The following is a 26,921-nucleotide window of genomic DNA, read 5'->3' as shown; positions in this document are numbered from 1 at the left end:
ACACATTTTCCTGCATTTGTTCCTCAATTTTTTCTAACATACCTTTAAAGGCTGTCTCATAGCGCTTATTTAAATGTTTTCCTGGTCTTTAATATCCTGAAGCAGCTTCTCGTTTGTCTTGTGTATGTACTTTATTTCCTTATATAATTTATTTCTTTCTTTATATCTTTCATTAAATCATTCTTCATCTCCTTTATGTCTTGACCGGTGGCAGTGGCCATTGCAGTGATCATTACCTTCAGTTTGGACAGATAGTTTCGGTCTTCTCCATGCTCCGTGGGTGAAGTGGCAAGCCCAGTTAAATTGATGTCCCAGGCTCACATGGAGTACATGACAATGCGAGAGGCAAGGCCATTTTCAGTTTCAATGAATTCTCTGGAATCGACAAGCTATCGTGACCTGACTCACTTGCACATTTGCTCCCACTATTGCTCTCTGCTGGAGACGATGCAGCAGTGCCAGGTCCTGGGAAATCTGTGCTTTCGCCTGTCTGTTCCAGGTGAGTCTCTGAAAAGCTGTATCTTGAGCTTGGACTTGATGCCTATCTAGGCTTGGATCCATTTCTTTCTGAGAGCCTTTCCTGTCACACATGTTTATATACAGTATGCTTGAATATACTGCAATTGACCCCCCTCGGGTTGAGTAGATACAGGATACCTCGGGATGATAAAAAATGAGAGAAAAATAACACCACTGCTAATGGAGTTCTGCTTCAGAAGTCTATCTCCTGTAAAGGACGAGACCATAATTTATATTAACACTTTGCATAGTTTTTTTTATTTTTTTATTGTGTGTGCATTCTCCAGTTTTGCACTACTTTGGTATACTGTCTGGCAATTGGATGACTTAAATACCTGATGGCATAAAGAAGCTATGTTCATTATAGGACTTTTTGTTATTCTCATAGTACTGTTTTGCTTAGTCAAGTTTGCAATTTCTTTCTGTTCTTGCTGTACTACTCTAGCTACACTTGGGGTATATATGGCAGTCCCCTAGGATTCTGACTTTTAATTTCTTTTTTCAAATATAGAACCATAGTTCATCTAAAATTGATGAAAATGGAATTTGTATTGTGGAAGTGTTATAAAGTATAATGTTAAAGATGAATAAACATATCTGTATTATTTCTGAAATGATCCCCTGTTAAACTAAGCATACATAGGGCATGGACTTTTGATATGAAAGTTAATAAAGAAAAGGAACTGTACAACACCTGTGAAGAGGAATGCTTGATAATGTCAGGAAGGATGACTTGGCAAGAACTGAATTTGCATGTTATTACTTGAAACTAGTTACTTATAACTAACCTTTGATGGGAACATGTTATCAATGATATGAAATTGTCGGAGAAACCTATGAAAAGCCTCACGGACTGGGTTAAAATCCAGATATGCAGGCATACCTCAAGTTCTATCCAAGTGTCTCAATACTTCTACAATTACAAATAAATCCTTATTTCAGGGAGCTAAATTATTGAGACTGTTGGTTTTTTCTTTGACAAGAGCAAGAATAGGTATACAGCAGGCAGCATGATGGACTTAGTATAAATACTGTCTACATCATCAATTTGCTATCATTTTTGCAGTTTGAGCAACTTCCACACACAACAATGGTTGCACTGTATTCACTGTGTTGTCAACTACCTCTGTACTTTATCAGCACCAATCTTTTTGAACATTTTTGTATCCTGTCACACTGGGCTGGCTACCACTGCTTTATTTTGTTTACAGTTCAGTACAGAGCAATCTTCTCTTTTTGACAAATAGCTTATTTGCCATTCACAGCTGTGCTGCACTCTGAAACCAGACTGAAAGTGTTCTATCAGTTTATTAGAAGTTCAGTAACTAGCGAGTTGGGAGGCCACAATACACTCAAGAACTTTGACAGAAAAGGTTAAGTGAGAAATAGGCCAAAAACTGTTAAGATGGTCAGTATCAAGATCAGACTCATTTAACACTGGGGTTATAGAAGCGATTTTAAAAGTGGCTAGCACAAAGTAGGGTGTCTGTGCTTTCCCTTAAAGATAAGGTGAGAATTTCAGTCATCCGGGAGGAGCTCACAGTAGAGCCACTGCTCCTCCACATTGAGAGGAGTCAGATGAGATGGCTCGGGCATCTGATCAGGATGCCTCCTGGACGCCTCCCTGGTGAGGTGTTCCAGGCACGTCCAACCGGGAGAAGGCCTCGGGGAAGACCCAGGACACGCTGGAGGGATTATGTCTCTCAGCTGGCCTGGGAACGCCTCTGGATTCTTCCAGAAGAGCTAGAAGAAGTGGCTGGGGAGAGGGAAGTCTGGGCCTCTCTGCTCAAGCTGCTACCCCCGCAACCCAACCTCGGATAAGCGGAAGAGGATGGATGGATGGATAGCACAAAGCCAGTGTCAAGGGATGTATTTATTATTGTAGTAACAGTCAGGATTATGGCATGAAGGCATGATTTAAGACGTCTGGTGGGGATGGGGTCCAGTACACTATTAGTCAGCCTCATCTTAAAAATCATGTCATTAGCAAATGCAGATGTGACTGGTAAAAATTTAGAAAAGAAGCTGGATGGAGAAAGTAGATAGGGAAAGATATAAATGGATGATGGATTTATGTTAGTTGAATTATTTAGATCTTAAATATTTTTTTATTTATTTATTAATTTTATTACAATCAATACATAGCAATCAAGTTTTTACAAAAAAAAAGAATTATGCTAAGAACAGATCGATCCCCACCCTTGAGAGAGAGAGCAAGCCAAACGGTGTAAAATTTAAGGCTTTTAAAAATACCTAAATCAACAAATTCTCTGTGCTTTATAAAATCATTTCAAAATATTACTGATTAGATCCTGCCATGTTTTGAAAAAGTCTGCACAGATCCTCTAACTGAGTATTTGATTTTTTCCAATTTTAAATAATATAACACATCAGTTTCCCACTGACTTAAAAGAGGAGAGTTTGGGTTCTTCCAGTTTATCAGAATAAGTCTGCGTGCCAACAGTGTAGTGAATGCAATCACAATTTGTTTGTCTTTCTCCACTTTAAGACCCTCTGGAAGAACCCCAAACACAGCTGTTAATGGGTTAGGAGGGATTGTGAGTCCAAGACTGTCTGAGAGGTAATTAAAAATTTTTGTCCAGAATAATGTTAATTTGGTGCAGGCCCAGAACATGTGACCTAGTGAGGCTGGGGCTTGGTTGCAACGTTCGCAGGTTGGATCATGCCCTGGAAACATTTTGGAGAGTTTTAGTCGAGACAGATGTGCTCGATAGATAATTTTGAGTTGTATAATTGTATGCTTTGCATATGGAGCTTGAGTGAATTCTCTGCATTGCTACTTTCCACTCCTTTTCTGATATATTAATTGAGAGGTCATTTTCCCAGTGTCCTCTTGGATCTTTGAAAGGAAGGGATTGTAAAAGGATTTTATATATTGTAGAGATGGAGTCTAACTCCTTGAAATTGAGCAATAATTTTTCCAGCGTGGATGAGGGTGCAAGATGAGGAAAATCTGGAAGGTTCTGTTTAACAAAGTTCCTGATTTGAAGATAGTGAAAGAAATTTGTAGCTGGAATGTTAAATTTGGAATGTAATTGTTCATAGGATGCAAAGACGTTGTCTATATAAAGATCTCTAAGCAAGTTAATTCCAAATTTTTCCAGATATTAAAACTGCATATGTTTGTGAGGGTTGAAAGAGGTGGTTCTTTTGCAGGGTGCCACAGAAAGAAGCTTCTCCGTCTTAAAATGCTTTCTACATTGGTTCCAGATTCTAAGTGAGTGGAGCACAATTGGGTTATTAGTGTATTGCCGATAACGTGTGTTTATTGGAGCACAAAGCAAGGAATACAAAGAAGTACTGCAGGATTTTACTTCTATTGCGGTCCATGCCTGTGTATGTTCTTCTATTTGTGTCCAGGTTCTTATCGACTGTATATTTGCGCCCAGTAATAAAACTGGAAGTTAGGTAGAGCCATGCCGCCTTCTGCCTTTTGTCTTTGTAGGGTCGCTCTTTTGATGCGTGGATGTTTAGAATTCCAAATAAATGAGGTTATTGTTGAATCTAATTGCTTAAAGAACGATTTATTAATGTATATTGGTATGTTTTGAAATAAAAAGGAGCTTAGGAAGAATATTCATCTTAACAGTGTTAATTCTTCCAGCTAGTGTGAGATGAAGGGTTGACCATCTATGCAAGTCTTGTTTAATTTTTTCCATACAGACATAAATTTTGTTGATAAAGAGCTTTATGTTTACTTGTGATGTTTACCCCGAGGTATTTAAACTGTTCTGCAATGATAAAAGGAAGGGTGTCTAATCTAATATTATATGCTTGCGAATTCACCGGAAAGAGTACACTTTTATTCAGATTAATTCTGAGACCAGAGAGCTTTTGAAATTCTGTGAGTGCTGCTAAGACTGCAGGCACAGAATTTTCTGGGTCCGATATATACAGTACCATGTCATCTGCATATAATGAGATTTTCTGTTCCAGTCCTTCTCTGCTAATCCCCTTTATCTGATCAGTATTTCGACAATGTATTGCCAGTGGTTCAATGGCAATTGCAAACAGCAGTGGTGACAAAGGGCATCCTTGTCTTGTGCCACGCTCTAGTTTAAAGTAGTCTGAGCAAATGTTATTGATGCAAACTGAAGCTTCTGGGTTAGTATACAGTAATTTAATCCATGCACAAATGTTGGGCCAAACCCAAACTTCTCCAAAATAGTAAAAAGGTATTTCCATTCAATCATGTCGAATGCTTTTTCTGCATCCAATGATAATAATATTTCTGGGGTGTTTGATTTAGTTGGTGAGTATATTACATTAAACAGGCGTCAAGATTTGAAGATAAGTGTCGGCCCCTAATAAATCCAGTTTGGTCTTGTGATATTATTGAGGGGAGCACTTTCTCCATCCTTCTAGCTATGATTTTAGAGAGTATTTTAACGTCGTTATTCAGAAGTGAAATTGGTCTGTATGATGCACATTGTAATAAGTCCTTATTTTGTTTTGGAAAGACAGTGATTAGTGCTTGGCGAAAGGTTTGTGGAAGAGATTGGTTATCTCTGGCTTCTGTAAATGTTGCTAATAGGAGGGGAGCTAGCTGAGCGGAGAATTTCTTGTAAAACTCTGCAGGGTAGCCATCAGGGCCTGCTGCTTTTCCACCTTGGAGTGACTTTATAGCATCCAGTAATTCTGATAATGACAGAGGTTTATCGAGCTCCTCCACACTAATAGCGTCAATTTGTGGTATCTGTAATTTATCCAGAAATGCATTAGATTGTATATTGTCTTCTTTAAACTCAGTAGTATATAGGGATTTATAGTAGTCTCTAAAAGTGTACATTATATTTTTGTGTTCGATGATTTTATCTCCATTCGTGTTAGTAATTACGAGATTGCGTTGCACTTCTTGCTTGTGAATTTGTTGCGCTAAAAGCTTATTAGCTTTCTCCATGTTCATAATAATGATGTCTGGATTTGTAAATTAGTTGTTCGGTTTCTTTAGTTGTCAAGAGGTTTAATTCTGAATGTAGAGCCTGCCTCCTCTTATGTAGAGTCTCGCTTGGTAGTCTGGCATGTTCTTCATCTATTTTAGTAATTTCGCTTTTATCTCTGCTACTTTCGCTCGGATTTATTTCTGTGGGAAAGATATGAGATAATCTGTCCTCTTAAGAAGGCCTTAAGAGTTTCCCAGAGTATTCCTGCAGAGATCTCAGGGGATGTATTTGTCTCTAGAAAGAATTCAATTTGTTTGGATATAAATTCAGTACAATTCTCGTCAGCTAATAGAAGCGGATTGAGACGCCATCTGCGGGTGAGTGTATGGGGCTTAGTAATTTCAGCTCCAAGATCATCGGAGCATGGTCTGAAATAACAATAGCATCGTATTTACAAGATTTAATCTTAGGCAAGAAGTTATTATCTATAAAGAAGTAATCAATCCTTGAGTAGCAATGATGTACTGGTGAGTAGAAAGAATATGTTCTTGAATTTGGGTTTAAAAACTCCAGGGATCTGATAAGTTGTGATCAGTTATAAACTTTGTAATTATCTTTGCGGTGTTAGTTGCGCTCCCCTGTGGAGGAAGTCTTATCTAAAAGTGGATTTAGAACACAATTAAAGTCCCCAGCCATTATAAGTTTATGAGTGTTCAGATTGGGAATGGATGCAAATAAATTTTGTATAAATTCCTTATCATCAACATTAGGTGCATAAACATTTATCAAAATCATTTTACAGTTAGATAAGTCTCCCATGACCATCACATATCTCCCTTCAGGATCCAATACTACATCTGATGCTACAAATGGTACTGTTCTATGTATGAGAATTCCCACCCCTCTAGTTTTCTTTGTAAAACTAGAATGGAACATTTGGCCAGTCCAGTCTTTTTGCAGCCGGAACTGATCCTTACTTAGTAAGTGGGTTTCCTGTAAAAATACTATTTTAGCATTTAGACCTGTTAGGTGAGAAAGTACTTTCTTTCTCTTTAATTCGTGATTCAGGCCTTTAACATTCCAGCTTACGAAGTTAACTGTCCCATCATGGAGACACTGATTCTGAGTTTTTGGTGTCATATTATAGTCTTAACTGGAAGTGAAATAGTTTAGGTCTTAATTTCCTATTCCCCCAAGAGTTGTTGCCATGCAGCTTATTATTACGTTGATAGTTATAATTATAAAGATTGAGATGATAGATTAGATATAGATCAAGCCTGCTCTCTTTCTCTTCCCCTTAACCCCCACCCTCCCTTTTGCCTCCCCAGGTGAGGCTAAAACCCACTTCATGCAGTCCCAGTCCTCTGACATACCCAGAGACAGAGCACGCCCAAAGCACATCAAGCCCCCATGCAGTGGCGCTTTAAGGTTAAAAGATAGAGATATCTGTTACCAATATAGTCTTTAAAAGAGGAAAAAGAAAAAAAAGAATTTTGCACTTATATATATATATATATATATATATATATATATATATATATATACATATATATATATATATATATATATATATATATATATATATATATATATATATATATATATATATATATATATATATATATATATATATATATATATATATATATATATATATATATATATATATATATATATATATATATATATATATATATATATATATATATATATATATATATATATATATATATATATATATATATATATATATATATATATATATATATATATATATATATATATATATATATATATATATATATATATATATATATATATATATATATATATATATATATATATATATATATATATATATATATATATACATATATATATACATATAATCTTCATGAATTTTAGTGCATTAAGATGATATCCCCAGATAATAAACCCAGGTGATGGTGTTAAAGATGTGTCCAAAACAAGCATAACAAGTCTTAATGCAGTAATAGCAATAACAGCAAACCAAGGGTATGATATTGAACAGTCTCATTTAGGGTACACATGAAATAATTAGAAAAGAAAAAGAGGAGGAAAACGTAATTAAGCACAATAAAACATAAACATTTAGCTCTAGTAATACTAAGTAATGATAAGTAATAAGTAAGTAATAATAATATAAGAATATGAGAATATATGCTGATAAAAACCCAGATTTTAAAAACAAATAGATCAGACAGTAGATTATTAATCCTAGCTTTATCATTTACCGCCATGACTCACAATTATGTATCAGAATAGTCCCGGGATCAGCTTTCTTAACTCATTTTCTGCCTCCTCCTTGCTAGCTTAAAACATAGAAATGACCCTGCCATTCCACTTTCAGTTTTGCCGGATACAGGAGGTCGATTTGACATTGGCTTGCCTTAGCCGCTGTTTAATATTATAGAAGGCGGCGCTGCTTGATAGCTGTTGCTGGAGAGAAGTCAGGGAAGACGCTAATGTGGCAATCTTCATATATAATATCTTCCTTTTTTCCTGAGGAGTTCCATCACCTCTAACTTAAATGATAATCGCTCAAAACTAACTATAAAAGATCTTGGTCGGGTCTGACGGTGTTTGATCGCAGACGCTGTAAGCCGCTGCTATCTCAGATTCTGCTTTAAAGTCGCCCGATTATTTTAGAAAAAGTTCAGTTGCGAATTTCACCGGTTTAAACTTTTCGATTCTCCGCAAGCCTTCAATTCTGACATTATACCTTCTATTCCCATCTTCTAAAGCAGCCAGTCTGTCTCCAAGTTTTTCTCCGAAGTTTTTACATTCAACTGACATTTACTGCTCTTTCCTCGCACTGGCAGCTAGATGTTCGCTATTTCGATCCGATTCGTGAATGTCTCACTAAGATGCTCCAATCGATCAGCAAGCTGCTCAGTTTAGCCGAAGTTTTCTCAATGCGCCTTCAATTTTACCCAGCACCTGTCGGGTTCAAGCTGTACCTCTTGACGCAGCCTTTCATTTGCCTGTTGGATTTCCTGTCGCAGACATTCATTGGCCTGTTTCATCTCCTGTTTTAATTCCTGTTTCAGTCTCTCAAGTGCCTTTGCCGTTGCTTTCTCATTAGCCTTCTCGCTTTATATCTTGCGTGAGCTCAGCGAGCAACACTTTCAGTTCAGATAGCTCAAATGTGCCTTCTTGTACCGTAGATGAAGCAGCAGACTCTGCTGAAGCCGGTGTCCCCGCTGCTCCAGTCCCGTAATTGCGTAACTGAAGCCGTGGACCTCCCGGCCTTTTCCAGTTTCAGGTAATCCTCTCCAATCGGCGAGCTATCCACATCTGCACTCACGATCGCACCTTCGCCTCCCTTTTCGCTCTCAGCCGGCGACGATGTAGCGGACCGTGGTCTCGAGGAGTCTGTACTTTCGCCCATCTGATCCAGGTCTGTCTCTGAGAGGCCGTATCTCGAACTAGGGCTTGCCGATCGCAGCTTGGATGTAGCTTTAGTCTTCGATTCTTTCGGACCCCCTTCTTGTTGGCCATGTTTATATGTGTTTACATATACTGTACAGGATATCTCAGAATAATAAGCAAATAATATGAAAAATAGCACCACTGCTAGCGGAGCTCCACTTCAGACGTCCATCTCTCGCATCGGACGAGACCAACCTCTCTTAAATATTATTAAATATTAAATATTATTAGACAGACAGATAAACAGATAAACATACAGGCTGGCGGTTTACTGGTATTCAGAATTCTAGAGTTCTATTGTAGTTTAAGTCTTTATGTGTGATGTTCAATGTTATGTGGAGTCGTTGCTTTGTTGTTACTCTGGGTTCAAGTGGAAAATTCTTCATGCATTGGAGTGCACTGTTTCTCTTTGCTTAATGATCCTTGTCAGTGATGTATGGTTGCCTTCTGATGTCTTTTGTCACTTCATAGGAACAAAGGCATTACTCATTCTGGCTTGAGTTTAGATGCTGAAATTTCCTTCTTGAAGTAATGGCTTCTCAGCCTCATAAGACTATTGGCAACCAGTCTTGGCTTGACAGACTTGGTCTCAGCTTCAGGTTCACAAAGAGAAGTGAATTTTACCTTTTCAGCTCCTCGTGGAGAGGGCAGCTTATAACTTCTTTTGGTTCAGAGACCAATCTTCATGAGGTCATTTTGAATATCTTCCCCTCCCTTAAGAGAATCCCAGAGAGGATTTGTCAGCTTTGGCTCTCTTACCTTATAGCTGTGGCTCATAGCTTTTAAGTTCTGAGATCCTTGTTTGAGTCCATTTCACACCTTCTGACTCAAGAGGTCTGCTTAGGGGCCTCTGGAGAGATGTCAGTGCCAATCTGATGTATACCTTTGCTATCAGATGAAGGCACACTGGTACAAGCTGAAATTCAGTCACTTAGTTTGGAATGCAAGTTGGGGAAGGTGCAGAAGGATGCCTGCATTCCTCTTTAATATCCTTTGTTAACAGGTCAGGTGTGCCACAAACGCCTAGCAGATTGGGCAATGCCCACATTGTCCTAGAACACCTTGTTAATGAGAGAGGTGAGAGAAGAATGGCTATATTGGTTTGAGCTGATAGAAAGGCTATGGTAACTGAGGTAACCATTCTGTATAACTATGGTGAGCAGACAAACCATACCAAGATGCACAATACGTCAAATTTTGAGGTAGAATGGTTTACAACTAGGGCTGCACAATGTACTATGTCAGCATCGTCATCACAATGTGTACAAGGAATATCAAACATGTCATTCTACAACCTTTTTACTGTGTATTACAGTAAGATTTCATTTTACATGACTAATCTACAAGAGAGGTCTGTCTGATACAACAGATTTACTCTGATTTAAGGGTTCTTGTTGCTAATGGGTGACATGCAGGCTCTGCATGCGTAGTGAACCACCAATCATAATCATTCTTCATTAGCAGAGATGCACCAATCGAGATCTTTCAGGCTGGTTCCAATCACTGTTTTTTTTTTTTTAATGGAAAATTGGATGGTCTGAATCCAAGCACAAGTAGATTTTAAATAAAAGGCAAAAAACTTGCATCACACCAAAACCACCCCATAATATATACACCGAAATATATAAAATGTACAAAATATTAAGTCACAGACCTGTATTTTTATAAAGAAAGTATCTTCTTCAAGCTCACTTGTATTTGCCTTGAGTACACACATATACCCTTCCATTAATTCAATTTTGGCACCACTTGTTTTCAATATTGTACAAAGACATTTATCTACCAGACCTCATTTAAAAAAAACAAAAAACAACACTAATGAAGTTTTCCTGCTTCCTATAATGCAATCTTATAAACATTCACACATTGCAACAGCAGTTTTAAAGGTCCACCTGCAAATGGGGTGAAAGTTCTCTCTTTAACTTTATTCACCTTGCTGTCTCTCTAAGCACAGCTGTAAATGCATTACAGCACACAGCCCATGTCCATTCTTCTTTTTTATCCAAGTGTAACTTGTCTCATGCCTCCCAAGAGACCGATTTAATCCCCAGTCTACACAATGTCTGCATGGGTTTTCCCAATGTAGTCTTAGGTTTCTTTGCACATCCTAAACATTACTTTTACTTCTTCATTTACCTAAGTTGACTGTAGGTTTAGATGGCAGGCCACTTAAAGCTGGCCTTGTAAGAGTGATTGTATGTCTGTTTGTGAATGTGTCCTGCAATTGAAGGTCGGAAAGCAAGATGATATATAGAAACTATTTTAGAGAATGGTTTGAGTGGTTCAGTGGCAACTGGATGATAGTCAACTCGGTGAAAATACAACCTGGTGAAAGAAACAACTCGGCAACATCCTTTACCAGTTAGGTAATAGTTAGATTCAAAGAGATTTTTTAATTATATTTAAATGACAACGTGATTTAAAATGTTGAAAATAAATTTATATAACTGACGAACGAACTTCATTCTGCAGATGGAATAAACTATCTTACATTATCTTCTGCAACCAAAATTGCTAATCCTTTATATAAATTGTATTGATTGCAATTGTATGAGAACGCTATTTAAAATACAAAAGATGACCTGCGAGTACGGCTTAAGGAATATCTTTACTCTTAACATATTGGGACTCTCATAAATCAAGTGATTCTGTGGATTTTCCGGCATCCTACGTTGTCATTTAAATATCATTAAAAAATCTCTTTATTACCTAACTGGTGTCGCTGAGTTAGTCTGTCACCCAGTTGCCCCTGAACAGGGGCAGGTTAGGATAAGGGTTGTTTTTTTAAGAGCTCTGCCTTGGGAATGAGAAATCTTTTTTTTCTTTCTAAATATGGACTGGTAGTGTGGCATGCATTCTAAGAAAATGCTGTTATCTAAAACCAATTCCAAGATTTTATTAGTAAAACACTTTGATTTCTCACAGTCCTGTTCATATTTCGGCTTCTTTTTAAACAATGATATTACTAATAGTTGAGACAGATTTGGTTCCTTAGATTTTTATTGTATTCACTACATTGTTGTAATGCTGTGTTCATGTGCTGTTGGACTATTAGGAGCACTGAGTTACACCTTCCCACTTCCATTTGTTCATGTGGGTTTCTGTTTTGTTTATGGAGTGGAAATAAACAAGCAAACAAACAACACATCTGATGAAATAAAGAGCAAAATAAGTAAAAATGTGTATCACTTCTCTCCAAATATAATCCCAGCAAAAAAACTGCATTTTAGGCTGACCAGATTATATGTTTTAAACAATTGACTAAGGCAAAATGTTTTCTTGGCACACTTTGGGTACGTTAATATCAATCAATCAACCCTTGAATGCCATGGCCTATTTAAGTATTGCTTTTTGACTATGTGCATTGCTTGATTGCCACAATTTTCCCATTTTCAAATGGCTACTTCCTGCATGATATCATTCCACAAAGAAAAAGCCATCTCAAACCATATTAAACCCACTGTGATTCAATGATGTTTAATAATTAAGATGTACAAACCTCAGGGTGCTGATTACTTTTTATAATCACTGTAGCTACAGTATATAAAGACCACTTAGAAATAATTACTAAAATTCCATTTAATTTGAATAAAATTAAAGTTTACCTAAAAAAAAAAAAAAAAATTTAGAAGTAGTGTAAACTATACCTTGTCCTCCAGGGTACATGCATCTAAAGGCTCTGCCTAGTTCTTCAGCCTGTACTCTGCCTGCTGGTGTCAATTCCCCACCCCACTTCAGAACCAGAAGTAAGGATGGCCCATCCTTATGAGTATCTGCACAAGCAAAATTAGGTCTCATTAGCAAAGATTAACTGTACAATGCAAGCACTGCTATTAATATATGCAAAATACAGAATGGTTAATATTAATTACAACCTTTATTAATAAAAGTGTAACATACATGGAAATGAAACAAACAAAAAAATCAGTATAATTTGACTAATCTATTAGAATAAGTTGGATTATACAGTAAATACTGAAAAAAAAACACACCAATTGAAATTTCAGCTTTTCTTAAAATAAACACAAATCATGTCAGAACATTAAAACAATCTTGACGAGAACAGGCCATTCAGCCCAATAAAGCTCGCAAGATCAATCCACTTAGTTTTTCCAAAATAATATCAAGTCTAGCTTTGAAAGTACCTAAAGTCCTGGGGACTCTTGTGTAATGTCTTGTGTAGAATTCACATTAAAACATGGCGTGTGGACAAAACTAGAAATATGTGTATGCACAAAAAAAATTCAGATGTACAAAACTGTGCATAAGCAAAGTTCCGAGCACTTTCGCTTTATAAATCCCAATGAACATGAATTTTAATGCACATGTAGGAACCCACAGCCCCATCCCAACTCCTTCCAGAATTTTGCCTATTAGAATATGCAAGTCAATGTAAATGGACCCTTCCATTCAGTGTTTGTTAAAAGACAATGGCAAAAGCATATGTAAAAAAAGAATTTCGGCAAATGCAAAATGGAAGTTCTGCTCAGTGAAGTGGAGGCAAGGAAAGCTGCACTATTTGGTGGCTTAAGTAGCAAAAAAAGGAAACCGATATAGTGGCACAGTATGGTGGAAGCATTCAAAAGTTAAAGTTCAGAAAGTATTACAGTGCCGAAATAAAAAAAGAAGTGGTTAGATATCAAAGTCAACATGAAAAGATGAGTCGCAGCCCACTGGAGGAGGTAGCAGAATTCCAGGGCTCACACCGTTTGAGCAATAAGCTGCTGCAATTATTGGCTAGACACTTATAACCAGCATTTTTGACTTAGAAGCCAGTCACCCTCATGGGACAAGAAATCAGTATGATCTCTAAATACGCCCTTCTCTTCTAATTCTTCCATTTGTTAGGTCTTCTAACAATGCCAAAGCAGCGTTGGTAGTTAGAATAGTTTGGCCATTCCATGCACCATTATGTTGTTACAGATTGATTACAATCAAGTGCCTTAAATTTGTAAACAATATACAATTAATTTTGGTGTATTTGATAAAACCCGCATTATGGATGAAAGCCTAAAAAAAAAGAATCGGAAACCACACAGAATTCTATCGTTGTTAAAACATAACCTTTCATGTCAACTGAAATCAAAGCAAATCACATCAGATCTCTCCCACTTCTAAAAAGATCTTATTCCTAACAAGTGAAAAAAATAGGTCATTTACAAAAAATGAGGAAAAAATTCTTTCATGTCATTAAAACTAACTGTGGGTAGACCTGATATCAAGTATAACAGGGGTAGGCAACATTGGTCCAGGAGGGCCACAGTGACTGCAGGTTTTTGTTCCATAACACTTGCTTAATTAGAGTCCAAAACTTACCAATCTCAGACCTTATTTAATTTTATGGCTTGTTAGTCTGTAATGTTAGGTTAGATTTCTTCCTTTCTAGGGATATATCTAAATGATTTGAAGCCTATAGCAGTTAACTTTCAGCCTGTCACATTTTTCTCTTACGCGTTTTATTAAACAAAACAGTACATAATAAATCCACACAGATGTAAATGGAAACATGTTAGATGGAGAACTGCTGCCTCCTTTGTCATTTGCATCTTATTGGTAATAATAAGCCATTCAAAACAGTAAATGGAGCTTTTTAAACTGAAATAATCAATTACCCCTGGGGGGTTTAGGGGCTTGGAGAACCTCAACATGCAGGACCACTAAAATGAGGCATAAAAACGTCATTTGAGCAATGAGTGCCTTCATCAGTAATAATTGACTTCACAATAAGAAACAAGGTTGGAACAAAAACCTGCAGCCACCGCGGCCCTCCAGAACTGATGTTGAATACCCCTGAAGTATAATGTAATTATTTAGACTACCGAAAAAGTAACCCTAGATTTTTAAAACATGAAAGTATAAAAAGAAAATAGAAACCGTTTTTTCTGTTTATATATCACCAAATAAGGACAGCTATATCTAAAAACAAAAGAAGTCATCACAGAAAATTACATATCATGTGCCTATAAAATTACAATATAAATTACTGTCACTTTTGAGCCCTTACACAGATAACATTGATAAAACAGGCAATCCATGGAATGACAACAAGTACAATTAATGAAAAGTCAATTAGCATAAACAGGTAAAGATTAACAGAAACTCTACAAGAAAAGTACTAAAGGAAAATATATATATATATATATATATATATATATATATATATATATATATATATATATATATATATATATATATATATATATATATATATATACACACACACACACATACACACAACTCTGAAAATTCAAGACATATTTATCTGCAAATTTGTAATAGACATGTAAATAATGTCAGGTAAAATTTCAAACAGTAAATTTCTTTTTATTTTCAAAGATGAATCACAGATTGTGTTACATTTCAGAAAGCACACAGATATCAAAACAGATCAAGGCTCAATACCTTCCTCTTCACTGGAGGTTTTGGCTGCCCCTGTGGCAGGTATGTGAGCTGAACTTTTCTATTTATACCAGAAAAATGTCCATACCTGCAAAAAAAAAAAAAAAAAAAGAAGAAGAAAGGGTAACTTTAATAAACAACTGTACTATTTTTTTAAACTGCTCTGGCTTGAGCATACACTTCACTAACCAGTTTCACAGATAAGAGTTTTCAGCTACTTTGTGTGAATAGAGCAGATTTCTGCAACACTTACATTTCCAACACTGTTTTTAACTGTTCAAGTTTAGATGATTTCTCCTCAATCTCACAATCATTATGCTGATCCAGATCAGCAAGAAGCTGTCGTGAAATATCTAGCACCTCCTAGGAGACAGGACCAAACAATAAAACAACAAAGTCAATGACTTTTAGGACAATTCACAATACTGTAAAAAATCAAATGTTATCATTAATATATATTACGAATTACCACAAAAGGAGAGGGAAACAGTCTATGGCCACTCAAGAATGTAATTACTGAAATTAATTTAATTAACAAAATGTAAGCCAAATAATTAACATCAAAGCACATAATCAAAAATACAAAAATGGAATAATATAAAAAAAATGTAACAATATACCACCAACATAATATTAGAAAAGTTCCTCTTACTTATTAAAACACAAAAGAAAATAAAAAGGTACAATATGACTGGTAGTTTTATAATTTTTTGGGGGTAATTTTGAACTAATAAAAATCAAGTCTACATTTTTGAGGGTTTTTGAATGAAAGTATTCAAATGTTATTTATTTTGTGATCCAAGGATGCCACTTCTGTCTCTATTACTCTCTCCCGGCCTTTTTGCTTCTGGAGAAGCAACACCAGCTCTCACAGCCACAGGTAATCAAACTTGATAAGCACTTGTTTATTAATTGAGTTTCGCAACTTCACTAAGCTTCGCAAAAGTTTCTCCTTTCCATTTCACAACTCGCTGTTCACAGAAAATGTGAATACATCCATTGTTTTCTGTACAGGACACCACGTTTTCTTCAGTTGTCCATACACCATATTGGTTAGTGCTACTGTCAATCACTTCTGCTGTATCTTCATTTGCATAAAGTCCTGGTGCTTCACAGACTGTTATTAAACTCTATTGCCCGAGAGTACATTTTTAATACAAATGTCCAGGAGATGTCACTAGTGAGGTGAGTGTCAAATGCTTCAAAATAATTTCAGACACATTTCCTTAGAATATTTAGTGCTTCACAAAGCTTCATTCTGTCCATCACTAAGACAGAGTGACAAACTTCACGAAGTGTTTAACCTGCCCAGGAGCTCCAGCATTACTTAACTCCTGAGGACAATAATGCATAGCTGAATTATATAATTAACCAACAGAGTGAAATGAATCCAAATTGAATTGAAATTAAAAATTACAAAGCAGTAAAGAGAAACAAACACAAAGAAAACCCCAGGGCAAAATTCACACACAATACCGAAATTCACTCTACAAGGGTTGGATCACATACACCACAAAATAACACAATAACTCCAAGGAAAACTTCTAATAAGTTATGTTCTCTTTTCAAAAAATGCAATATGAGGGTTTTGAAAACCCTCTCTTTTAGGAGAACCTGCTAACAATGGCACAGACATTCTGGCTGAAGACAACTCCTGTGGAGAGGAGCTTTGCAAATATACCCTTTTGAAATGTTCACTGATTTGAATGTAGATTCCCACTCTGTGAGCCAAACAAGATCAAAATGCAAATAAACTGCAAAAAAATGCAGGTTAAAAGTATTTGCTATTTCACGGTCTTTATATTCTCTCTCATCTTTACCGTTCCTAATACTCTTCAACTCCTCCTTGACCTCTTTTATGATATTGAAAGAATCTCTTTGGGCCGTTTTTTTACCTTTTCTGAAATATTTCTCTCCAAATGTCTTTTAGCCCTTCTAAAAACCTTTTTAACCATTGCTCTCATATGCCGTGTGGCTAGTTTTTTTTACCTCTGTAACTTCATTCTTAGCTGTGTATCACTTCTCTTTACTCTTAAATGCTTCTGAATTTTGTGATAAATTTGTCCTGAATTATACATAAAATACTTTTCAACTTAAGTGTCTAAACACTTAAAAACTTTTCCTTCCCAATTTCTCTTATTTATGCTTTGCTATACATCAGTCCAAAATTTGCTCCACTAAATTAACTTAAACTGTTTTATATACACTCTGTTGAAATTTTAAATTTGCTCCTATAATAATAAAAGTGTTTAATGCTTATGTTACAATTCACAATAGCATTTGCTTGATGCTTAAAATTTGTGAGTTTCTCATAGCTACACAGATAATGGATGATTCAGTTTAATTCCTAAAACTAACTTGTAATGGAACTTCCTTAGAATAAGAATCAGGATTCATTTTATTGGCCAGGTGCATGAATGTGTACTAGAAATTTGTCTTAATAGTACTGGTACAACATACAAGGATAACACAGAAAACAAACAATCCCGTACATATAAGAAGATAAATATAAAATGCTAAAATATGATGCAGCATGCAAGGGCAATGACAAAAATAGAGATAGTGCGATTCAAATTCCAGGTAGTCTAGTGTGTCGGTATACATAGATTGAGTAGAAACTCAGACATGATTAGTAAGAATATCTGCATGTGGAACAAACTGTTTAAGTGATGTGTTGAGCCATTCATATAGCATGTGATAGGTGAGCAGTTTCCTGAAATCTATGATCAGTTTTTTGAATGTTAAGGGCCAAATTATTATGGCTGTACCACAATGTCGGATTTCCAACCTTTTTTCTGTATATGTACTCATCATTGTTTGAAATGAGGCCTATTAGTGTGATTTATTACTCAGCTTTATCTGAACTCCAGTAATAAAATGTAGTCAGTCTTTTTGATTTACTTTGTTTTTAATGGAGTAATGACAGCATGCTGTTTTCTGATGTTTGAATGCAAGGACATATGACTGTATGTTATATAGAGAACTTGTAAAAGAAACTCAAACAACTGTAACAATATAAATAAGTCTTGAAGAGAAACATTGTACATGAAAACATTTTTTTGGTATTTTCAATTTTTTTCTTTATATGTTTGTGTAAAATGTTTTGTTTTCGATTTTTTACTAATACAGTACTTTTAAAATGAAGACATATAAACTGGAATTATTTGCATGCAAACATGTCGACAAGCCACACACATTCCCTATACTCCATAAGAAAGGAGAAGCCGCAGAACTTTTGCAACTAAAGCTACATTTTTTTGTCAGAAAACTGCCACTGGTTGACTTTTAACTGAAAATTGAATTCTGAAGACTTGTACTCAGGATTGAGTTGATGAAAAGAAAATACTGTGCTGTAGAGGGAACTGTGCTCTTCTTTTTTGTTTATGCATGATTGAGACTGAAAGAGACAGATGCTGAACCAGAAGTTAAAGTGACTCTGATAAAATAGAAAGGCATTTGGACAACTGTTTATTTACTGGCCAAAATAAGAAGTTTTGACTTTTCTTGACCAAAGGACCGTCTCAATTGTGACGTTGCTGATGTTGGAAGTTGTTGCCTGGAAACGCTGCTCAGTTACTTGTATAATTTTAAAAATGTCAGAATGAAATTCAAGCTCCACACTTAAAGCACATAACTGAAAAAGAAAAAAAAAAAGGTTTTTTCACCAACACAGGCAACTGCTGAGGTATCTGCACCTTCACCGTCAGTCACACTAAAACTAACAGAACTAAAAAAGGGATCTAAAGTTTGAAATGTTTAAAGCACACAAGCAAGGACAACTAATGTCTAACACAGGTGCTGATGCTCAGAATGAAAGAAATGATCTGGTGAAGATATGCAATATATGTGGGACCTGTTAAGGTAAAATCTAAGAAAAGTGACAGACGTATGTACAAGCATATCTTCTTTATAGACTCTGGCAATACAGTAACAATTTGTACCAAGAATCTTCAAAGACAGTTAAATCTTCAAGGAAGAACTCAAATGTTTCCAAGAACACTGATTCAAGCTAACTAAATGTTCTCTTTTATCAGATTTGCAAGTCTGCATTCTCAATGATAACATATACATTGATATACCGAAATTATATATGCATGTACGATTTCCAGTAGACGGAGAAAATATGCCATGACAGGAGTAGATTATGAAGAGGACAAATCTTTAAGAGGGTACATCTACAATTTATGAATTCAGACAATGATCTATTAATAGGCATCAACAACACTCAAGTCTTTGAGCTGTGGCAACTTAATTCTAGTACAGGAAATAAACCTCACGCTATCAATACGGCACTTGAATGAATGGTCAGTGACTATACAATGAAATAAACAACCTTGCAAAACAGTGGTAAGCTACCAAAACATGCAGTTAATCAAGTAACAATATCAGAAATTAAGAAACGTTGCATCAACAGTACAATACAGATTTTCCGGAGTGCAGCTGTGAAGAGAAAGAAGAAATGTCACAAGACAACGTCAAGAACATGTGTATAGTTTCAGAATCTGCAAGGCTGTTAGGTAGCCATTACTGCTGAAATTTGCCTTTAAAACATGAGAAACTTCCAAACAATCACTATATTGCAAAACAGTTGCTATTGGACTTAAGGGAAAACTGAGTAAAAATTCAGGTTTCCATGAAGACTATAAAGCTTTCAGAGACATAATTGAGAAGGGTTATGCTGTCAAGGTACCCAAAGGAAGCCCAAAGAAAGAATGAACCACAATGCAGGTAGGGTGTTCTATATTCTACATCAACGGAAAATAAGATTTGAGCAGTTTTTGACTATACAGTACTTATCAAGTCTTAATGAACAATTACTGAAAAGGTTCTGACCTAACTAACATGTTCATTGGTGTCCTTATAAACTTTAGGGAGGAGTCAGTGGCATTAATTGCAGATATTAAATTGATGTTCGACCAAGTAAAAGTTCCTGATAACGACACTGACCTACTTTGTTTTTTGTGGTGGCCTGCAGGTAATCTATGTGAAGACTTGGAAGAATTAAAAATGACAGTACATCTTTTTGGTGATACTTCCTTACCCAGTTTTTGTTATGCTTTGAGTAGAACAGCTGAATATGCAAGAGAAACAAGTTCCTAAGGAAGCAGCTGACACGGTGCTTCATAATTTCAGAAGTTGACCGTTTAAAAGACAGTTGCAATGAAAGAAAAAATAAATAAAACTGGAAAGAGATCTGCAAACTTCATGTTTCAGGTAGGAATCTCACCTGACCAAATGGGTGTGAGTAACACCTGAACAATCTATTGATCTGTTCCTGAAGCAGAGAGAGCTCCTGAACAAAATAATAAATACATAAGACATGGTATGCTCCCAACAAAGAGTGCCCTGGGTGTCTGGGCTGGATTCAGGAAAGGACTACTGGACTTCATATTTGCCTGGTTAAAATGCAAGCATCTTCATAGCCACTGGCTGTTGCAGAGTAAGAACCATGTAGCATTAGTTTAATTCTTGCATTATTTCACTAAAGGGGATCCAGAGTAAAATTATGAAAAAGCAACTTACTATAGCAAGTCCAGAGAAGGTGTCAGCTTGGCTGACTGAAACACGTTGTGGGTATGCTCACGCATGCATGCAAGGCCGACATGTAATTTAATACTGGCCTTGCAGGGTTTTGGTGTAGCATATAATTGGAACATGCCGGTGTCTGCCACAGTTAGAGGAAGGGAAAAGACTATGCAGGATAGGTTGAAAGTAACACTCCCTAGTATAAAAGGGACTTCCTGCCTAATAGGAGACATTTGTTCCTTCATTTGGTTCTGCCTTTAGACTGACTAGAGAGAGTTATGTGGCAACATTGCTCAGTATTTTAGTATCCAATAGTTGCTGATGGCTTGTGCTTATTTTTGTATATATTTTTCTTTTTGCTTCTTATAAATTTCTCCTTGTAACAGAAAAGGTTTGGCAAAGATATTTATATACTTATTAGGTTTTGGTGCACTTTTTGTACATATACCCGATTTTTTTTTTTTTTGTATATATTGTTGTGGATTATTTTTGGGACTTGTAACTGTTGTGTGTTAAGGAACCACATCCTGAAATGCATGTATTAACTGAGAAGACTAAGACTGCCGTTCATAGTGCAGATGTTTTTCTATTGATATGGGGACACTACATTGCACTGTAACTGTTGTAAATAATAAAGAAATAAAATGGTGATTGATTTTTGTGTGTCACTACCTATGGACTGTGTTACAAAGCCTTCATGACACTGTTTTATCTCTACACATCTAAATAAACTGAACCTTTTTTGCTGTTTTTGTTGACATGTAATATGTTTGTTTGTGGCTGGGTCTAAAATCTATCCTGCTGGTCCTGTTTGGGCGCGAACTACAACAACGTCCAGTGTGTAGTTCGGTGTCCACATTCCCAGCCTTCACAATGGCAGCATGTCACATCTGATATAAATCCAGCAGATCAAACATCAAGAGGACTAGGCCTAGAAAGTTTTGTCAAAAGCAAAATTTGGTCACAAAGACCTAGCTTCCTAATTAAGCCAGAACACAAGTGGCCAAAAAAACAGATCAAATAAACGATTTCCTCACTGAAGACAATCCAGAGATTAAAATCTGTGCAGTTAATTTGACAACTGCAGAAGAGTTCACTGAACAAGTAAAAAAAAAAAATCAAAACCTACTACTCAAATTGGGTATGCCCAAAGAAAGCAGTGACATGGTTTCTCATGTTAAAAAAACATGAAATACAACTGCACTTAAAGTCCCCAGAAAAGCAAAAATCGAGAAACTCAAAGAAACCCAATAAATACAAACCTTGAACAGAAGCATCTAATAAAAGAACTGTTCTTTGATATTATCAACTTTTTTTCTTAACGTTTGTTCAAAATGTTTTGCTTTGAATTTATACTAAAACTTTAAAAACAAAGCCACATGAACTGTGGAATTACTTGCATGGATATTTATTAACAAGTCACAATCACTGCCATGGTGCTTTGGACCTTTTTCCATGGTGGTTCTCTGTGTGAAGAAAAACAATGTTTGTTTTAAATTTTCTCCTAGCAAGTGTCCAACTATGTCCCTGTATTCTTGTTGAACTTATTTTAAAGTAACAGTCTCGATCCACTGTACTAATTCCTTTCACAATTTTAAACACTTCAGTCATGTCACCTTCTAAATTCCTTTTGCTTAAACTGAAAAGATTATAATCTTTCTCATAACTATTTCCCTGCAGTTCTGGAATCATCCTAGTCACCTTTCTCTGTAATTCTTTTAGCAATTCTCTGTTTTTTTTGTTGCCTGGAGATAAAAATAGTACTCAGTGCAGTTTAAGCATACCTCCTTGAACATGTACGCTACACATCATGCTATATAGCCTTTGATCCTTCTTAAAGGCTTATGAGCGCAGTCTGGTGGTTGATAGGTTGATTTCTCCTAAATCCTTCTCATAAGGTGTACATTCAAGTTTCAAACCACCCACTGTCTATTCAAGTCTAACTGTCTTACTTCCTACATGTAATACTTCACATTTAATTACATTAAATGTCATCTGCCGCAGATCTGCTCAAGCCTGTATTCTGTCCAAGTCCCTCTATTAAGATTCAACAGATTCTAGATTATCTGCCAATCGAGGATAAATATTACCTGGTAGATTTTAGTCTATTTAATCTGAGCAGTACTTCTCTCTTGACAATTTCCAAATCACTCAGTACAGTGGAACCTCGGTTCAGGAACTTCTTGGAACACATACAAATCGGTTTACGACCAAGGAGTTCGCCAAACTTTTGCATCTGTTCACGATCACACATCTCAGTATACGAACAAGCCAGTTTCCCTTTTGGTTTGTGCGCGCCAATGATTTCCGCACGTGTTCAGTCTCTCCCTGTGCAGTAAGCGAGTGAGAGAGAGAGAGAGAGAGAGAGAGAGAGAGAGAGAGAGAGAGCGCGCGACATACACAGACGCTTTTCTCTGTGTTATTTAATTTTTTACATTTAGTTTACTATTACGCTGTGCATTCTATGGTAAAACGAACTATATTTGTGCTTAAAAATCTTTAAAAAAATATTTACATACAGCTCATATGGTCTGGAACGGATTAATTGTATTTATATACAATCCTATGGGGGAAATTACTTTGGTTCACGACTAAATCGGTTTACGAAAAGAGTTTTGGAATGAATTATGGTCGTGAACCGAGGTTCCACCGTACTTTGTAGTGGTCCATGCTATTGCTGGGAGGTTGCCCATTTTCTCCCACGTGAAGACTTCAGAAAAATACAACTTTAGAGCATTTGCTGTTTAACTGTCTGTACTGTATATTTTAAATACCCTTTACTATTGATACACTTCACTTTAATTTTTTTTTTTTTTTTTTACTAATTTCTACTTTTGGGATGAACTCATCCTTCATTATATGTAAAATGTATTAAATCTGTTCCACTGCTACATACTGTTTCTACACTTAACTTATCCTGGTTTATCTCTATTAGAATTTAGTACATCTTTTAAAATTTGCCTTTCTTAAAGTAGCAGTAGTATGTGAATTCCCCCTTGGGATTAATAAAGTATCTATCTATCTTAACAGTTTTAGTCTTTGCATCCACATTCTGCGAAAACACTGAGAATTGTATAATATTATGATAACTTGATCCTAGCAGTTCAATCACCACTACACCCTGAATGTTATCTTGATTATTACAACATTATGACATTGGTGCTTTAACATACTGTGTAAAAAAATAATAAACTTTTGCACTCTACCTTAATATTAAGTCCTCCATGACAGTAATATCCCCTGTAAACATTTTTAATATTATTAAAAAGATGCGCATTGACATTACTGTCTGCATTGGTGAGTCTATTCCACACTTTTAACAGAAGGCCTCCCTACTGCTTTCCAGACAAACCCAGATGTTCTCACTAAGATGTGGGTAATCATCCAGCTGAAGAAGATTTGCATTTAAATTCTGTTTTATATAAATGGCAGCCCACTTCCTTTTCTGTTCAGTTTATCCTTCCTAAAAAATGTGAGAATGATGCTGTTTTTGTTAACCGTAAGCAGCTTCATTCCATTAACATACAAATCATCTGTGATGCGAATATGAGACTGACAAACAAAAGGACTGCTCTGCCATAATGCTCCATAAAAAGGCATCTCCAATTAAAAATGCCATTCGCAGATCAAAATTAGAGAGGGCACATGTGCTTCTTTCTCTTCCAGTTATACGTATGCACACTCTGCCGATCACCAGTAATCCGTTGGACTTAATTTTATTTTTTTGTAATTTCACTAATGGTGCAAACATGTTGCCATTCAATATATTTGGACTTGTTGATGGCACCCATGCTTAGGTCACCAGATAAAGTTTATTTGCATTATTCTAATTTAAATAATAAGTACTTCTATGAGTGAGGAAAGCTCAAGTAAAAAATTTTACTTCCTCTACTAAATCTCAGTGGCCATTAATGCAAAGCCTTTAACTGTTTCATAACCAAATGAAGAATTAACCAGAGATGCTTCAAATGAAACAGCTTCGATTGGTATGATTATTCCAAGTTGTAAGGCCCTCATTCTGTATTTAAACAATCAGTTGTCCAGTAAAAGCAGTGACAGAGTAAAACAAATGGTGCAGGAACTTTTGAAGTATGTACATGAAAGATTCCAGGATGTCGAATAAAATCCACTCCACATTGCTTCAACTGTACTTGACCTACCTTTTAAAGTAAAATGTTTCACTTCAGAAAGTACAATACCTAAAGCAAAATGACATGTCTCACAAGCTGTGGAAAAGACTGATACATGTGCAACCACAAAAAACCAAAGAAAGTGAACATGTGACAATAGAAAGTTAAAACTAAGTGCAGGAGTTTGGTCCTGCTAGGATTGTTTAGATGACAAAAAACATCGACATTTCAGCTTTGTTGCAATTTGTGCAACAATATTCTACCTATATTTCAGAGATCTGTTTTCAGCAATGATTCCTTGTACTGCTGAAAATAAAATTCAGATTTGCTTTACTCACTAAAGCAACCTAAGTCTCTTTAGGAACACCAGCTACAAGTGTAGCATGTGAAAGATCATTCAGCATTGCTAGTAATATTTGTTTGACGAGAACATGTAGTCTTCTTCAAGATTATGCTAAAGAGTTGATATTTCTGAAGAGCAACATCGTTTTTCAGCATCGACAGAAGCTAGAAACGCTATTATCTCCAAATTTAAACTGCATGACTACTGTATTGAGTTATGATTAATGTTTTTAAGATAAAAAATGCATGTTTGAAATCTTTCAAGTTTTCAATTTTGTTAAATGTATAAAAATAGAATTCAGTGTCAAACTACTATTAACAATAATAGTTAGAATTTAATAAAATGAAATAGCATTGTCAGCAATTGCTTCTATTTCAATTAATATACTTTTCTTGCATTTGGCCTCCCTGGAAACTAAATATTCGTATTTGGCCAAATAGTGAAAACTGGACATTCAGTACAGCTCTAGTTAACCTTTAAGACTTTAATACAGTACAGATTTTGATTGACCAAAAAGCTTTGGGATGAGGAAAAAACCTGGTAAAATGTACAGAAATAACAGCACACTCCACATATTCTAGATCCCCTAAAAAGTACCACTAATCACTGTACCATTGTGCTGCGGTTAACAATATTGCGTTCTAAATTATAATGTTGCATTATTTTCTTACCTTTCTTTCTACTGCACACAGCTTTGTATGTAACATAGGCTACTTTAGCTCAAGTTGCATGATAAAAAAACTTGAATGGTTCTTCTTTCAACTATAAACTACAATATTTGAAAAAAACAACAAACATTTTACCTGCAACTGTTTTGGCTTTTTCAACTTCAGTTTTCCAGTCTTGTATCCCCCATATTTCTCAAATAATTCAAAAAACCTGAAAAACCCAAAACAGAGTAATTTTTAAAAATGATAAACAAGAACCAGATTCTTTACATTCAGTCTAGGGATCAATTCATAAATTAATGGTATAAAACAGCTCTTTTCCCATAATGGTTATACTTTATATGACAGAATACAGGATATAAGCAAGGAAAATAAAACAACAGCAACATTTTCTGGAACATAATTTAGCAGTAGAGAGTAGTGCATAAACAATCACTGCAAACAGTGTGGTGGCAAATACACTCACATGCAAGATATCACCTTCCCTTTTCTACCAGGTGTTTAATACCTGATGTTGGCAAGAATGATTGGAAAATTGTCTGCCAAGCAACATAACTACCATGTGGCATTTTCTAACTTGCACAATAATTGAGGGAAACAGTGCAGGAACTAAAGTTAGTGAACACTTACAAAAGATAGGCTTGCCCACATGATTGATAAAATGTTCTTAGCTTTAGGTTTTGATGTTCCTACTGTGTCCAAATCAAGTTATGTTCAGCTGGTGCTGCTGCAACAAAATGGACAAGGTGCTATTTTTAGATTTTGTTTTGGAAGACAACAATTTGGCTCTAATAACTGCACATTACAAAGCTGTACTTTTATTTATGCTTCTGTATTTTCTCTCCATTTGTGTTTCGTCTCATGTTATTTTTTTGTTTTGCAATTTTTTCAGTTTAATTTATTTTGCTTTCAAACATTCAATGGTAATATTACTATCTATTGTATTACAGTCAGGGTTTTTTTCCCTGGCTTGTGTTTT

The 26,921-nt window shown here is 35.7% G+C and overlaps 1 protein-coding gene across 1 annotated transcript in view; it reads right to left on the bottom strand.

Annotated features, from left to right (window-relative positions):
• The window catches only part of LOC120541445 (inositol hexakisphosphate and diphosphoinositol-pentakisphosphate kinase 2-like), a 267,227-nt gene that overhangs the window by 101,331 nt on the left and 138,975 nt on the right, over positions 1–26,921 (bottom strand). Inside the window, 5 exon segments of the mRNA XM_039773073.1 lie at positions 12,524–12,649; positions 15,279–15,311; positions 15,314–15,363; positions 15,529–15,638; positions 26,078–26,153. Of these exon segments, the coding sequence (XP_039629007.1) occupies positions 12,524–12,649; positions 15,279–15,311; positions 15,314–15,363; positions 15,529–15,638; positions 26,078–26,153 (395 nt within the window).

This window comes from Polypterus senegalus, chromosome 12 (assembly GCF_016835505.1).
Source record: "Polypterus senegalus isolate Bchr_013 chromosome 12, ASM1683550v1, whole genome shotgun sequence".
Lineage (NCBI taxonomy): Eukaryota > Metazoa > Chordata > Cladistia > Polypteriformes > Polypteridae > Polypterus > Polypterus senegalus.
Note: the sequence above shows the minus strand (reverse complement) of the source record. Positions and strands in the feature narration are given on the sequence as shown.